This window comes from Ambystoma mexicanum, chromosome 1p (genome assembly GCF_040938575.1).
Source record: "Ambystoma mexicanum isolate Mex_15411 chromosome 1p, UKY_AmexF1_1, whole genome shotgun sequence".
In the NCBI taxonomy this organism is placed as follows: domain Eukaryota; kingdom Metazoa; phylum Chordata; class Amphibia; order Caudata; family Ambystomatidae; genus Ambystoma; species Ambystoma mexicanum.
In genome coordinates, this window is record NC_090921.1 from 170,257,577 (window position 1) to 170,273,090 (window position 15,514).

The following is a 15,514-nucleotide window of genomic DNA, read 5'->3' on the forward strand; positions in this document are numbered from 1 at the left end:
AGCGACGCAGTACCAACCACCCCCACTATGGTCGTGGAGCCTGCAAGTCGAAGCTTACGCAGGCTACCCGGACCAGAGCAGGGAAGGAGGGTTAGGGTCTCGTTGATTGGATAGGTTGGGGGAATATTAGGAAAACCGGATTGAGGATTGGGTAGTGGTTGTGGATAGGACGGGGAATTTAGGGGAAAGGGTTGATTGTTGCACGCCTTCAATTGTACTTGGTACCAAGTAGCTATTTACACTCCACTTCCACTTAGTCAGACTGAGGCCCACTGATTAATTCTACATACAAGTCAAAACCATGCACCTAGTTCAGTGCACAACTGATTAGCATTTTCAGCATGCACACTTAGCTCTGGTTTTCAGTGTCCTTTCCGTGATGAAGCCGTCAAGTCTTGTGGCAGGTCCGTAGTGTTCAGTGCAGGTCCAAGAAGCTAAAAGAAATAACACGAGTTAGGGTTTTGCCTCTGCATTCCCATATTCTCATTCATTCCTCACACACATACAAACACACAACATTTCTTGTTGCCACCCGAGCTCAAATCACGGGCTTCTCAGTGTGCCCAAGTTCGCCTCTTTTCTGAGGCTTCTCCACTAGTTCCTGATGTGGAAAAAATGCCGTTATTTAACTTCCACAGGGGTCTTCCTTCAGACCGCCGCGGAAACTTTGCCACATGTGTTTTCGCCTCCCGTGCCCCCTGTTCTCCCTGGTCCCAGGAGGCGGGAACACACGTTCAAGCCTTTCGTACGCTCCGCTTCCCCACAACAGATTGGCGGCGCGTCTAAGATACACGCGCACTTATCTTTTCGGTAGGCGCAGGGGCTAGGAATAGGCGGGCTAAAGCCCCCTGCGCTTCTCCCCCGATCCCTCTGATTCCCAAGATGGGTTTAAGAACTTATCTTGCAGGAGCGAGGGGCCGAACTGCTTCTCCGGCGGGGCGGGGCCCCTCGCGAGTGATTCTGGAGGAGCTGGGCTCTGCACGTCCTCTCCTTCCGAAGTCTCAAGCGCAAGCCCCGTGCCTCGGGGCTTGCGCATGCGCGTTGACGAGCCACACCCTGCTGGACTCCTGATTGGCCCGCGGCGCCCCCGAGCATGCTGGGAACTGTAGTCTCTGAAGGCTGCTTTTCTGCAGAAGGGGCACAGCAGCCTTTTAAATGGATACACTTTTCTGGGAATAACTCGTACACTCATCACAGCCCCCACCATGCCCCTCTGCACCCCCTGCCTAGGTCTGTTCTTGGTTTTGGCCCTGACAATTAGGAACCTCCTGCATATCAGCAAAATCTTGGAAAATGTAGTTGCTACACAACTACTTGCCAGAATCAAACTACTACAACACCCAAGACTTTGGTGGGATTCCAGCCCAAGTGTAGCATTGAGACAGCCAGTATCCGAATCTGTGCGTTCAGATGTGAGGCTCACCTGTGTTTGATTTCGCATTTCTCCTTGCATGGTTTCTGTTTGTCTCGTGAAGGAAGGGGCGAGCCTCCCCAGACGCCACCCTGCCTGAGGGAAAACACTTTGGCAAGGGGATTCCTGGAAGACTGCCAAGACAGGAGAACCTCTGGGAGGAGAAACCTGTGTGTGAGACCCGTCAGCAGCGGCTTGCGAAATCAGCTTATAGAAAAGCTGAATGGAAAGGATGGCCACAGAAGGAACGGAATATCACAGGAAACCAGGAGGACATAGAAAAGGAACAGGGAGTGTTAGGCAAAGTTTGCATGCAGTACCCTCTGGGACCACTACACAACAATGACTACAGGTGTAAGCAGAACCAACCTTTGGTATAAGTCTGTACCACACAGTTTTTGGTAGCGAGCTAAGCAGCCAGGCTTATCTGAAGAGGGACTGTGAGCTGTAATACAATCACAAGTATTCAAATGGACTCTTATACTCAAGGTTTCTTGGTAAAACACTTAATTTATTACACAATCAGTTAGAAAACATTCACTAAAAAGAGGCAATCAATATTGCACAAAAATATACTCCAGCACTTCACACTATAAGGTTCTGAGGCATTTAAACTACTTTGAAGGCATTCAGAGCATTTGAAGTAGGAGCAAAAAGGCATAAGTTAATAAAACGAATAATAGAATTACTCTTAAACCGTGCAAATAGTTTAAGTTCACCAGAGGAGTTGTTCCAATGCAATAGGTAGGCCAAAGTCAATGGGTTAGAGTCTTGTATAAGTACAAATGGTTATGGTAGTTAAACGGAAAAATCTTTGCCATGGTTCTCAGAAGTAGTTCATAGAAGAAAGCTTTATATGTCTGGTCACAAGCTGACTAGGCCTGCAAGTTGCCAAAGTTTCACGCATTTTCTTATGTTGAAGAAAAAGAGGCAGCTGAAGACTTCTGTTCTTGGCAGTTCCTGTAGATCTCGCTGTTCCTGAGCCTCAGTCATGGGGACAAGAGGGAGGATATTGGGGGACTCCTGCACTGCACGGGGACTGGTCACAAAGCTGGCAAACTAGCAATCTTCGATTCCGGTAGCTGTCGTCAAGCACACAAACTGGTGTCCTTCTCCCTGCCTATTCGGTTTCCTGCAGCACTCTGAGGAAATACAACCAGCTCCTAGAATGTTATCTAGGTGGCTTACGAGTTAATTGGTCCCACCAACTCAAAGGAAGAAGTCGTCCTTGAAGGGCTTCTCTGCTGAGATGAACTTGGCAATTCGAACCTGCAGCAGGGCTTCACCGGGCAAACCAGCGGTCCAGGAGTTGCAGCAGCCGTTCTCTTCCAGCTCGTCTTCGGATCTTTCGTTCCAGTGGTCGACTCTGCCTTCCAAGCCAAGAGACTCACCTTTTAAACAGTTTTCTCCCATTCATTCCAGCCTAGCTGCCACTCACCCAGCAGGGTGGCTGTCCTTGTCGCGCCAGAGTGCATTTGGGTCTCCTAGGAGACTAGGCACAGGGAGTTTTGGTCACCTCTCTCACTTCCTGCCTACCCCAGACACCATGCATTCTTGAACATTATCCTGCCCTGAGGGGAAGCCAGTGTGGTTGAGAAGTGATGTGGTGTTTCAGTCACGTTTCTGCACACCCGTAGTAAGGCCCGGTGGGCTGCTTGGGAGATCCAAGTGAGCGGCTAAGAGCCCTGTCAGCAGGGCTTTACCCATATCGGTGTGTGAGGCCACAAAGGCCTGTACGACCACCAGATGTCCTGTGGAGGAATGAAGGGTTTGATTTTGTGAATGTTTGAGATTTTGAGCCAGGGTATTTGGGCCGCCTTTGCTGTGTTTCTGGAAGGTCAGGCTTGATGGTGAATCCTATGGATTTTGATGAATCCAAGAGCTGCAATACTTCTAGGCACATATACTTCTAGGCGCATATCACTGAGCCATTGTTGGATGAGTGGTTATTTAGCGGGGGACCAATCAGGACAGATTTGGTGTTGAAGGGGGTGGGGTTTAGGTTTAAAATCGGCAGTCGGGAGGGTGCTTTCTGGAAGAGTCCTCGCCTCCCCATGGGCACCCCCATCCAAGCAATTCGGATGGAGCTGGGCCTGACATCACTCAGTGCGATCACAACGTGGAAATCGTTTGCTCTATAACGAAAGTGCATTGATGACCCTCCCACCCCCCAAGGCTGGCTTTGTGGCACTAAAGAAAGCCTTAGGCAAAAATATTGAAACCACGCTCATCGAGTGGAAAGCCATCTGTCACGCTATTCTACTAGATGTGGGATTAAATGACAGAACCCTGCTGGAGAACACAGATAAAGTAAAAAAAAAATACTGTACACCAAAGATTGGATCACCATGCAGGATGAAAGGCTATAAACATTATGGGAAACTCCTGGTGGAATCAAGGAAATTGAACTGCCCTCCAAAGCATCTTTGGCTTTTTGCAAATTGCTACCACAGAGACCAATTTATGAGACTACATCTAAATCTTCTTCCTACATGAGAAATATTGAGACCTCGCTCAGAAAATTGAGCAATCTCGTGCAGACTATGCAAAGGAGCACAGTCAGTAGAATTGACTAAGCATCTGGTTATGTCCTGCCAGGCAATGAGGGACCGAAGATTACGATTTTTAGGTGAACATACCAATGAGAATACAAGCAGAACTGAGGAAGACTGGTGGATACTGCTGCTGGGTGGTGCAAGAATTGGGTTCACCCTAGCACTGACACAATTGGTGATTGAAATATTTAAAAGAATTGACACTGATAATGATGAAATGCGGACATAAAGGCTGATGAATGATGAAACTGAAATATTTAAGTCTCAAATGAAGAATTTTCTTTTTTCATGAACCAACGTGAGCTTTGGCGAAAGGTTTTTATCTGTAATATTTAACCATTTAATGCCAAATAAATAAAAAATAATAAGTAGGCAGTAAAAATCCAGGACTGGATGATGGCCAGGGAATCACAGGGACAACTGATGTCCTGTGGGATTTACAACCTAATATCTATATCTGAATCTTTGCAGAGGGTGGCCAGAGATCGAGGCAGAGGGAGAGGGGGCTCTTACCTTCTCTCTTCACTGTGGCAGATGAAAATACCTGCCGCAGTGAATTTACTTTCAATGTAATGTCGGCGTGCATTACGCACGCCGATGTGAAATTGAAGGAAATCCAAACCCCGGGCCATGAAGAGGAACCTCCCCCTCACATAGCCCGGGGGTTGGATTACAATTTTGTGCGATCCCTGCTCTGCAGGGATCGCACAAAACAGAGTGCCTGAAAGGACAAGCTATCTCGTCCTTGGCAACAGGGAGGTAATCCCAAGGATGAGATGGCTCGTCCTTGGCACTAAAGAGGTTAACAGTTGCACCTGGTTACCTTTGGGTCTGGTACGCATTATAAATAAACAAACAAACAAAAAGATGAATCAATGTAGGGCCACAAGCTGTTAGACTTGAAGATGCAAGCAACTCTACAGCAAGAAGTAAGTTTTCTTAGACTTTGTACAGTACCTTTAAAATGAAGAAAAGATGCAGAAGATGACTCCTGTTCTTGTGCAGCTTTGCAGATCTCACTGTTCCTGGGCTTCAGTCGTGGGGACAAGAGGGAGGCCATTGGGGGACTCCTGCACTGGGACGGTCAAAACACGCAAGTGGCAAACTTCACTTTCAGTGTTTCAGCTCCTCGTGTCTACCGCAAATTGCAACACTGCGGTTCCTGGCTGTTGAGATGGACTTTCCTTGCTTCTGGGGTCCAGCACTCTGTTGAGGGGAGCTCAGGCTCAGTCCTGCTTCCTGGGAGTCCAGAGGATCTTCTTTGAGCTCTTGGCCAACTTAAAAGCAACAAACACAATCTCGTGTTCCTCTACCTGGCTATACGCTTTCCAGCAGCAACTCTGGAAATTGAACCAGCTCTGAGATGGATGTCCAGGTGTCTTACTTTTGGAGTTGATTGGTCCCACCAACTGCAGCTAAAAAGACTAACAGTCAATTTAACTTCACTTTCTCTGGGAAACAGTAGTTTATCCCAGAGAAGGTATTTAAACCTTGGGACAGCCTAAAAGGCTTGCCTGTGTCACTGCACTGAGGGTGCTGTGGGACTCAAATGAAAAGATGATGCCTATGGAGCTATCTAAAACTCCATAACCAAAGAAATAAACACAGAAAACAAACAGAATTAAAAGTACCCCAAGGTCAGCAAAAGAGCTGGGGGTCTCTAAGGTAGTGAGGAATTATCCCATTTATGAGAATTCTTCCGAACAGGGAGCAAGGAGGGACAGCAAACGAGGAACAAGGTAAGGTAGCGCTGAGCTAGGTACCTGCATACCAAACATTGAGACGCGCTGAGTTCCGGCAGCATCTAACTATGAATCTCCGTGCACCAGTGAATGAGCCAGGAGACTAGACTAGACTGTTGCACCAACTTCCAGGAGTGAACATCGGGTGCCATGTTGGGTGGAAAAATGACGCCGGCAACTAGCACGGTGCCTCGAAGCAGTCCACAAGGACCAGGGACGAAAAGGTATGACGTCCAGGTCATGCATGATGGCCTCGAAATGATAGGTAAGGACGACTAATGCCTCCTCATCCTCTATAACCTTTCGGCTGCATTAGACCCTGTTGACCATACATATCTTCCTCCTACCTCTTCGCTGACAGGATGTGATTCACTGGCACTATCCTGAATTCACGACGAAAAACGTACCTCAGAGGTGTGGGTGCACCTACCGGGGGCGCAAAAGGAAAAGGGTAACCCGCTGGTAACCCCAAGCCTTTTGCCACAGCACAATTTGTTCATGTGGGAAACCTACAGATTTGGGCCTAGGGTGTCGAAGCCAGCAAGGGAAACGGGGAACCCCATGCATTTCCCAAAAGAGGACACCTGTGGGAATGCGCAGAGGTTTGACTTGCCAAATTTGGCCGAAATATCTCATGTAACAAAAAAGTTACAAGCCATTGAATGGCCACATTCCAAAATCACCAAAAAAGGCCCTGGCACTGGGGGGAAATACCCATGGCAGTTAAAGGGTTAAAGAATATCCAAAGCTTACAATGTTACAAAGTCTGGAGTATCCAACGTTACAATATTTACAATGGTGCATATATGTACATTTTACATATTTACACTGATAGTGTGGGCAGATGGTTGAAAGCATATGCAGTTAATATACAGGATGCCATCTATGTTTAAGTTATATACAAATATAGGACGATTTCTAATAGTACATATATACAGTCCCTTTGGCTAAGGAATCGGCGTGATCTAGAGTGGTAACTACAGATTGTTAGAGTTGATGTTTTGATAACGTTTCTTCTGAAGAGAGAAAATGGTTGGTCAACTCTCAGGTTGTGAGGCAAAGCATTCCACCGTTGGGCCGCTATCACAGGGAAGCTGATACCGCCAATTTTGGCAAGTTTAAATCTCGGTACCACCAGACAGTTGGAATTGACTGTTCTTGTCGGTCTGCTAGATACTTTTCTCTTTATTTTGTCTGACAGGTACCTAGGAGCTGCATTGTTGAGAGCCTTGTGGGTCAAGGAGTTCATTTTTAGATGGATTTTGTCGTCAGTAGAAAGCCAGTTATAATGGCGTCTGGTGGAGGAGATATGCTCCCTTTTGTTTATGCCAAGTGCAGCTCTGAGGGCATTATTTTGTAGGGTTTGAAGCCTTTGGGTAATGGCTTTGTTAGCCCCACTGTACAGGGCATTACAGTAGTCGAGTCGGGAGAGTATTAAGGCTCTCGCCAAGATCATACAACTGTCATTAGATGGGAAGGGTTTACCTGCTCTGATTAATTTACAGGTATACGCTGTGGTTGATGCGAAGTTGTCCTGTTTAGTAAATGACATGGAAGAATTAAGGTAAAAACCAAGAGTTTTAACTTCCCTAGAGACCTTGATGGCGTTGCCGTCTATACGGAACGCAGCGTAGTCAGGGCCTGATTTATTGATATTGGTCTGTGAGCTCAAAATGATTAGCTCTGTCTAATCATCATTCAGGCATAACCATGAGATGCCATCCATGCATGAATGATGAGATACACTCTATTCAATTTTTCTTCAAAGACTTCTGAAACATTGTGCAAAGACTTTTCTACCCATCTTCAAAGTGCTCGAGTCCACATAGACTCTTGCCTATTGACTTTGGCTTAGCCTGTTTTAACTGAATGACTCTTATGGGGGGGATGTGAAGGTATTTGCCTACTTTAGAAATATTTGTGGTATCTTTGCGCTAATAATCTTTCCCTTTGACTTGCTCTTAACTAATTTTGAATGCCAACAGTAATACATTAATGCCAATAGTACCCTAGCATTTGAAGTCACCTGAGGGTGTAGGTCTCTGCTGTATGCCATCCCAAATGGGTATTTACTGATTCTTAACTAGGAGATTGTGTAGTTTTGAAGTATGTGTGTGGTGTTTTACAGTGTTCCCTTCTGAAGAAGGCTTGTATTAACTGACTGGTAAATAAATTAATTGTATTATCAAAAATCCATGTATGTAAGTGTCTGCTTGAATGCTTGTCACTGTGAACCTCTGTGTAACTCCCCTACAACTCGCATTGACCCCTCTTGAGGTAAGGCTGGCTACTCGTCCACACTACCAACCTGTGTAGTACAGACTTATACCAAAGGTTGGGTTACTACTGCCAGGAGGTCAGGGTTGTTGTAGTGCACCCTATTGGTACTGCATACAATCTTGCCTAACACTGACACGCCCTGCGTAGCGCTGAAATTGAGCTTTATCAAGTAAGATAATGGGCTGAAAATTAATGTTCTACTGCACGTTAGCAGAGGGTGATCTAGAGTTACTGTAATTGCTGCATTAGTTAAGTAATTAAGACACTGCCTTCTCTGTTAAGTACGAAACAAAGTGATCTGGTTTAGGGCCAAGAGCTACAGCGGACATATTCCTTGAGACTCTAATATTCAAAATCTCTAACTGTGCTGAAATGGAGATCTCTAAGCAGTCGGAAGGACCTGGATGGCCACCAGAATTACCCATGCCTTTTTCTTTTAAAATACTGAGACCTATCCATGTGAAGCGTCCATAGGCATTTGAGCTTTGAGTGATGGTTAACCATGTCCAAGCAACCTCCTAATCGGACAAGGAAGGAAATATGAAGGGATGATAGGTAGACCAGAGGCTACAGATCTGATGGAGGCAATATAAAGGATGCACGACAGGCCAGATGCGATACAGAGGCCAAGGCCGCAGAAACCCAAGAGATGTTGGAGCTCAATGGAAATCCAGTGATGCTAGATTGAATAGAATTTTACATTGGTGTTAAATCGAATGCAGTTTTTTTGCTTTGTTTTATTCTGTTAGATTTTACATAATGAAAGCTTTGTTAGTAACTGTTTAAAGACTTTGTTACCTTAATAAGAATAAGCAAGGGCAGAATTTGTGTAATATCTGAAGGGGAACCCAATTACAGTAATTTACGGCCTAATTTACGGCCTGTAAGCAGACATGAAGATTGGATAAGGAATTGTGATGTTTTAATGACAAAGGTAGTAAGGCTGTTCAATTCTAAGAAATGAGAATTGAATATATGAAGAAGAATGACCATTTAAATTTCTTATGTTTCTCATAACATACAAAACACATTAAGTGTGGTTTCCTTTTTCGAAATAGTGCCACGTATATTTACACAATTGTTTCATATTTTGTAAATGCCATCAGTGTCTATAATACGCATGAAGGAATACATGCTTCACCCTTGAATTATTTCCTCTAAGAAGGGGTAGATGCAAGCCTGATGAATATCATTAGCTAACCTAAGCTTCTCTAGATTTAAGAAGACCCACTAACACATTATTCTGGATAGAACATATCCCCACAAGGTACTAAATGAAGAATTATTGTTGCTTAGAAACAGATATTGAATTTTTTTTCAACAAATGTTTCTGCAGTCAGGGTGAGTCTACTACTTGCATGAGTGAAACCTGGAAGTATGAATCTGATGTGGGGTGCCGCTAGCCCCCAGATTGCTGGCGCCTCCCCTTTTTCTCTGGACACCTGTAATTACCTATTTACCAATATGTAGCAACAATTATTTAATCTGTTCAATGTCCATCCATGGGAGAACTTTTCTTATTGATTAGAACTGCTGCTAAATGAATTAACCGGTTTACATGACTCTCTCTTGTTGGACAGTTGCTGAGAAGCTAGGTTTGGTCTGCTTGAGTGAGCAGTGTGCATTATAATTGGTAATGCTTGTAGCATGTTTTAACGATTGTTTCCCTCCCATACTGCCATTGTAACTGTGTTGACATCTTGTGATGCGTTTGTGTAACTGATTTTTTATTAAAATTGTAGGTCGTATCCACTTTGGACACCTTACTGTTTGTGTTTTTAATATATAATTACTGTGCCTTTCCTGTGAACTTAATGCACATTCTCCTTGTTAAATTAATGCTTATATATATTTTACAGTATATACGGTGTGGACAATCGTTCACACGGTCTCCCTTGTGAATGAACTTTACTTTGTACTAGTTTCTCCCCCTCTAACCAGAGCAGCCGAATTGCTCGGTCACACTACCAGTGAGTGTGTGCCTACCTTTTGGTGAAACCATGCAGGTCTACTGCAAGTTGGTCTCCAGAAGTCTCGCAACAGTGCTGCTATTACCAATCCTCCTCGTGTATGTTCAGTGCCTGGAAGGTAGATTAGACACTGGTCATGCACCATCTTGGTAGCCAGGCAAATGGTCTTGAGCTCGATTGTGGAGCCAATGGAAAGCCAAAGTATTTGAAATAATGTCTGCAATTTTTGTTTTTCTTAGTCCAAGTACTTTATTTAGTTTGGCAATCCCCTGTCTTTTGTAGCCAAGTCCAGACTGGTGTATAGGGAATTTAGCCATGCCAAGTCTTAAACCCTGAAAGGTGTAGGTATTCTAAGGAGGGCGGTTGCAGCACACACATGCAGATACAATAAAGGTTGCCTCTGTATGTGACCAGGAGTTGCTAAGGGGTGCTGAGCATGTGCGCCCCTTAGGGTTGCTTGCTTTTCATCCGTCTTCCGTGTATGAACGGAGTGGCCATGAGTACAAATTACCGGATGCTTAGGAATGCAATGCTTGGGGTGCTTCAGTCTGGGTGCTCATTACCGATCCTTAATGTGTGGGATAAGGCGCTCGGGGATGTGGTGCCTGTGCTGCATTATTGAGGGCGTTTAGGAAGTGAGCACGAAATGGCTGAGCACAGCCCATTCAGAGTGCTTGTCTGCCAGGCGGTGTTTGAGGAGACCAGTGTTGGCTCTCTGGTTAGTTTGATCTGCAGGTTGTTTGATCGGTTGATGGTGGAAGCTGACCGTGACAGACACTCTGAAACACCAGCAAATGGATAACATAAGTCATAAATGGCTTGTAAGGTCTTTGTTTTAGACTTGTACCCCTAAATTAGTGGACAGTTTGCAACCAGGGAGCTGCATGTAGTACACCAAAAGTCAATGAGGGGGTGGGAACATTTTGTTTTGCTATATTTCATTTCTTTGACTGTACTGAAGCTTTTCTGGCAACTAGACCATTAGCCAAGGGAAAGGTGGCAATACGTACCGGTCTTTCTTCTTTGCTGAACGTCATGTGAGAATTGTACACTCTGAGGCCTGTTTTTCTTTCTGCCAATGTACTTTTCTAACGCTACTTGAAGTAGTGTAACCTATGGATACTGTGTAACGTGTTCCCCATATTACATGGACCAAAGATATGAGCATATCCACACAATAGTTTGCCCTATAGGAATTACGTGAAATGGCTCCTGTCTCAAGATTCTCTATTTACTAGATGCATAGTAGATGAATGATCTCCGATTTCCAAAATGTCGCACAAGTAAATAAAAAGCGTAGAAGATGCACTTTTTCCCTTGCATGACAATAAATGTGTACGTCATTTTATTCCAAAATCCAAGAATATCTAACCACTTGCGCCCAAAAATGTTTTGAGAATCTGGGTCATGGTATCCCTACGTCCTGTCCTGCTCTTTGATGACCCATCCTTGGCTTTAAAGAACAAAGCCCCCATTCCATTATGTGCAAACCAGCCCCTTCAGCCCGCTATCCCATTTGTGCAGTGAGCCAAGCTGCCACCTTGAAGTTGTCCATGCCTTTTACCAACTGTATCACCTTGACTCTGCTTCAAAGGCAGGTGATCAAATAGGCGTCCCAACCTAGTTCAGGGTGATCGTGAGCCTGCCTTTGTTCTCCCCATTACTACAGTACTTTCTGTCTGTTGGGGTGGGGTCGGATGCTCGCTATTCTATCCTAACGGTTATAAATAAGAATGAAGACCCAAGATGAACTGGTAACAAGTCACTTTCCTGCAATCCTCTCTCTTCATTGTGTGACTTGATAATAAAAAACACCCTGCCCAGTCATTTGCATCTCGGGGGAAGTGCTGGTATTCCTTAATGGGCTCCAAACTGAAGTGCGATGGCTGCTGTAGCGTGTTTTCCATTGAAAGCGCACAGTCAAATGCCCTATACCATTAAAAGCGCATAATCATATATTCCAAGTAGAGCATTTGCATAGGTTTAACAGGAACAACATTTTTATATTTTTTAATGCATTTCCAGGATCCTCTTCAACCTTGACTATTATTTATTATTTGTTTATTTGTAATGCGCCGTAAACCCGCGGGCATCAGGGCGCAACAGAAAGACGTGGACAAGCGCTGGGAGAAAACCAGCTACATATAGAACGGGGCAATTGGGATGCCAAGACAGAGAAAAACAGTTATTACACTAGCGTTCTGTTTTAATTTAAACAGGAAGGTTTTCAATGTTTTTCTGAAAATTAGATAATTGGGTTATATTGTCTATTATTGTAAAGGTTAATAAATATGTGACTCAAGATGCAGAACTATGTTAAGATTCAAGTCGCTTTGGCCATTACCTCGAATTTAAGCACTAATGATCCCTCTTCAGCTGTTTAGCTAGAGTATGATCAATGAGCCTGCCAGGTGGTCTAGCCATGAGCATGTGTTTTAGAAGGTGGGCCAGGAAAACGTGTATGACACCCATGCTGCTTTGCCTCCCCAACACCATCAACCATTTCCTGTAGTACCGGTGTGTGGTTGGTGTTTTCAATTGACATCGCAGGTGCTTCTCTTTTCCAGGTGAGCTGAAGAACCCAAGCAACTCCATCCCAAAGGGGACCATCGTCGCAGTGGTGTACACCTTCGTCATCTACTTTCTTCTCTTCTTATTGACTGCCTTCACTTGTGAAAGGTCAGAATTGCTTTTATTCCTCTTAGCTTGCTTTTGTTCATGGCATGCAACTTTGTATTCCTTGTTTAACTCTTGAAGGGCTTCCAGCTTTTTATCCACAGCATTTTCCGGTATTTATCGATTATGTTATCACATAAATGGGTAGGAATATGGACATTCCATTTACCCTGCAGGAGAACGTAAACATCATCTTTACATTCAATTAAACTGTACTTGAATAGTATCTGAAGTTGTTTAATTCATGATATTTAATATACAAATTTCTGATGGTTGTTAATCTGCTTAGAATCCCATGCTGTGCATATAGTTCGACATCCAGTGGTCACCGCCGAGTATTGCATCTTGTCTTTCGAGCATCGAAAGGGGACATCGGCATAGGCGTGTATGTAACACTATCCCTATCGTGACGTGTAGCGTACCCAAAATCCCTCATGTGCCGTGGACCCCTGATGGTTTTTTCTGCCCAGCATACTGGTCGCCTCATGCAGAGCTCATCCAGAGACATTGCTAATTGTTCCATCGACCTTTGGTCGACTATATTATATTATTATTCAAGATCACCCTGACCGTCCTTACTATCGCCTCTGTTCCGGATATCTGCCGAAACCTCCACAGACCTTCGATGGACGGTGATCCAGTCGGCGTTGCCGACCACGTGGCCGGGCCTTCCAGCCGGCCTACACAGTAGGGAGAGTGGGGTCGGGTTGGACATTTCTGTAAAAACAGAGAATGCCTTTCTCTTCCCTTTCCTCCCTCTTTCCTCTCTGGTCTTCGTCACTTGCCTTATCCTCAGCTATGGAGAAGTCTCCCTTTACGTTTTGCCCCATTTGCCAGGGTAAATTTCCTTAGCGAGGTAAGCATCTACGGTGAAACTGTTGCTTGCCCCTCGATCACAACGAAAAAGGTTGTAGTGCTTGCAAGCTCCTCCATCCGAAGACATTGAAGGAACGCTGTGTCAAGACTTGGGTGTCCTACGGGAGGTCGAAGGCCGAGTCGAGTTCACTGCCGCACCCGCCAATTGCGACGAGGGCATCAGTGACGAGCAGGCCTCTGACTCGGAGGTCGTTGACCTTTCGGCAGATCGTTCCCGCTCCGCGTCGTCTGTCCCCGGCCCCGCAAAGGACAGCTCAGGCACTGCTATGGGGAATGTACACCCCGACGACAAAGATGAACACTCAACTCACTAAACACACAACCCCCGGCCAGTCTTCGACGTTGAAGCGGACCACAGCGGCAACGGGTACACTGGAAGTTTTGGCTGTGCCCGCTGACCGTTATGATCAGCAGCCCTCACCGCCGCCGCAAATGCTCCTAGCGACCAGGCACTCTAAATTGAAGGGCGCTAACTCCAATATTCCGTCGAGATGCATCGTAAGAAGGCGTCTGCCAACGACAAGGCGCCGGTTCCGCCGAAGACTACAAAACTGCAGGCCCAGGCTACGTGTCTCCCTGCTGCGTAGGACGTTACCGAAAGCATTGCGAGAATTGTTTTGTTAGATGCTCAGAAACGATAGTCAAAGGATTCGACGACGCCCACGGGGAAGCCCAAGGATTTGTCGAAATAGGCTGAAGGAAATATCGGAACCCTCCGCCAAGCTTACGGAGAGGCACAGGGACACGCGACCTCTAATGGTCCCCCGGGGAGAGTTTTCGGAAGGTGAAGAAGGTATTTCTTTGGCGGTGAGACAAAAATCTCGACGTTTGGCATTGGAGGATCGTTTACAAGAGCCCTTTCCACCTCAAGACGCCTCTTGGTCTTCTGTTAGGACTAGGGAGATATTTGAGTATTGTATGGAGAGGCTTGACAGGTGTGTAACCCCCTGAGAGCTATCCACCCCCAAAAGACCACAGGAAGAAGACCTTTTGACCCCTGTGGCTAAATTTCCAAGACTCTTTGATCCCTCAGGCGGAGGATGTGTACACGTACGACCTCACTGAGGAGGTTCCTGCAGACACTCAGGATGATGATCCTTTCATTGACCCTGAGGAAATGCATGACCCCACAGAGAGGTGGGGGAAAACCCGGATATGGGTTACCCTCAGCCTTGGCAGTCTCCAATTCCTTCACCAGATCCTGATGTTCTATGTTTAGATTCCCCCCAGACCACTCCCACTAGACAGCCCTCTCCAGTGGAAGATCAAATGACGTTTAACGCCATGATACGCAAAGCAGCAGAACATTTCAAGATCGCCACCGATGAAGCTGTTCCTGAGGCTGACTTTGTAGAGGACATTCTAAAAGAGAAACCGCCGGCCAGCCAGGCTATTCCTCTTCTAAACTCAATTAAAAAGCGTCTGGCTCTCTCGTTATCAACACCTGCCCTCACAAGAGCAGTTAATCCAAGGATAGAAAAGCTATTTTGGCCTTCCCCCTCTAATCCACTTTACATCAGATGTCACTCCACCCTAGACTCACTGGTGGTGACCACTACAAGGAAAAGGGCAGGGGTTCCCCTGTCAACCGGAGAGGTACCTCCTGATATGGAGTGTAAAGACTCTACACCCTAGGAAAGAGGGTAACGCTGCAGCAGCTTTTTCTACGCGCATTGCTAACAATACTACTTTGTTAGCCAGCTACGCGGCCGCTCAATGGGCCATTTTACAGGAAGGCCTGCAGGAGGTTCCTGAACCGATACGGACTCGTCTTCTGTCCACGGTAACCGAGGGCAGACAAGTAAACCAAAGTATACTCTAGAACACTTTGGATTCGTCTGAGACAGCAGGTCAATTGTTGGCTCAGGCCACCCTCCTAAAGAGACCCGAATGGCTAAGAAACTCTGGGTTCAAGCCAGAAACTCAAGTTTCACTTATTAATAAACCGCTGGAAGAATCCAACCTATTTGTAAGAGCAGTTGATGAAGCTCTCGAGACACCCTT

The 15,514-nt window shown here is 45.7% G+C and overlaps 1 protein-coding gene across 1 annotated transcript in view; it reads left to right on the forward strand.

Moving 5' to 3' along the window:
* SLC12A9 (solute carrier family 12 member 9) overlaps window positions 1–15,514 on the forward strand; it is a 681,455-nt gene that overhangs the window by 312,852 nt on the left and 353,089 nt on the right. The window contains exon 7 of the mRNA XM_069646063.1: window positions 12,526–12,637. Within this exon, the coding sequence (XP_069502164.1) occupies window positions 12,526–12,637 (112 nt within the window). The remainder of the gene's footprint in view (window positions 1–12,525; window positions 12,638–15,514) is intronic.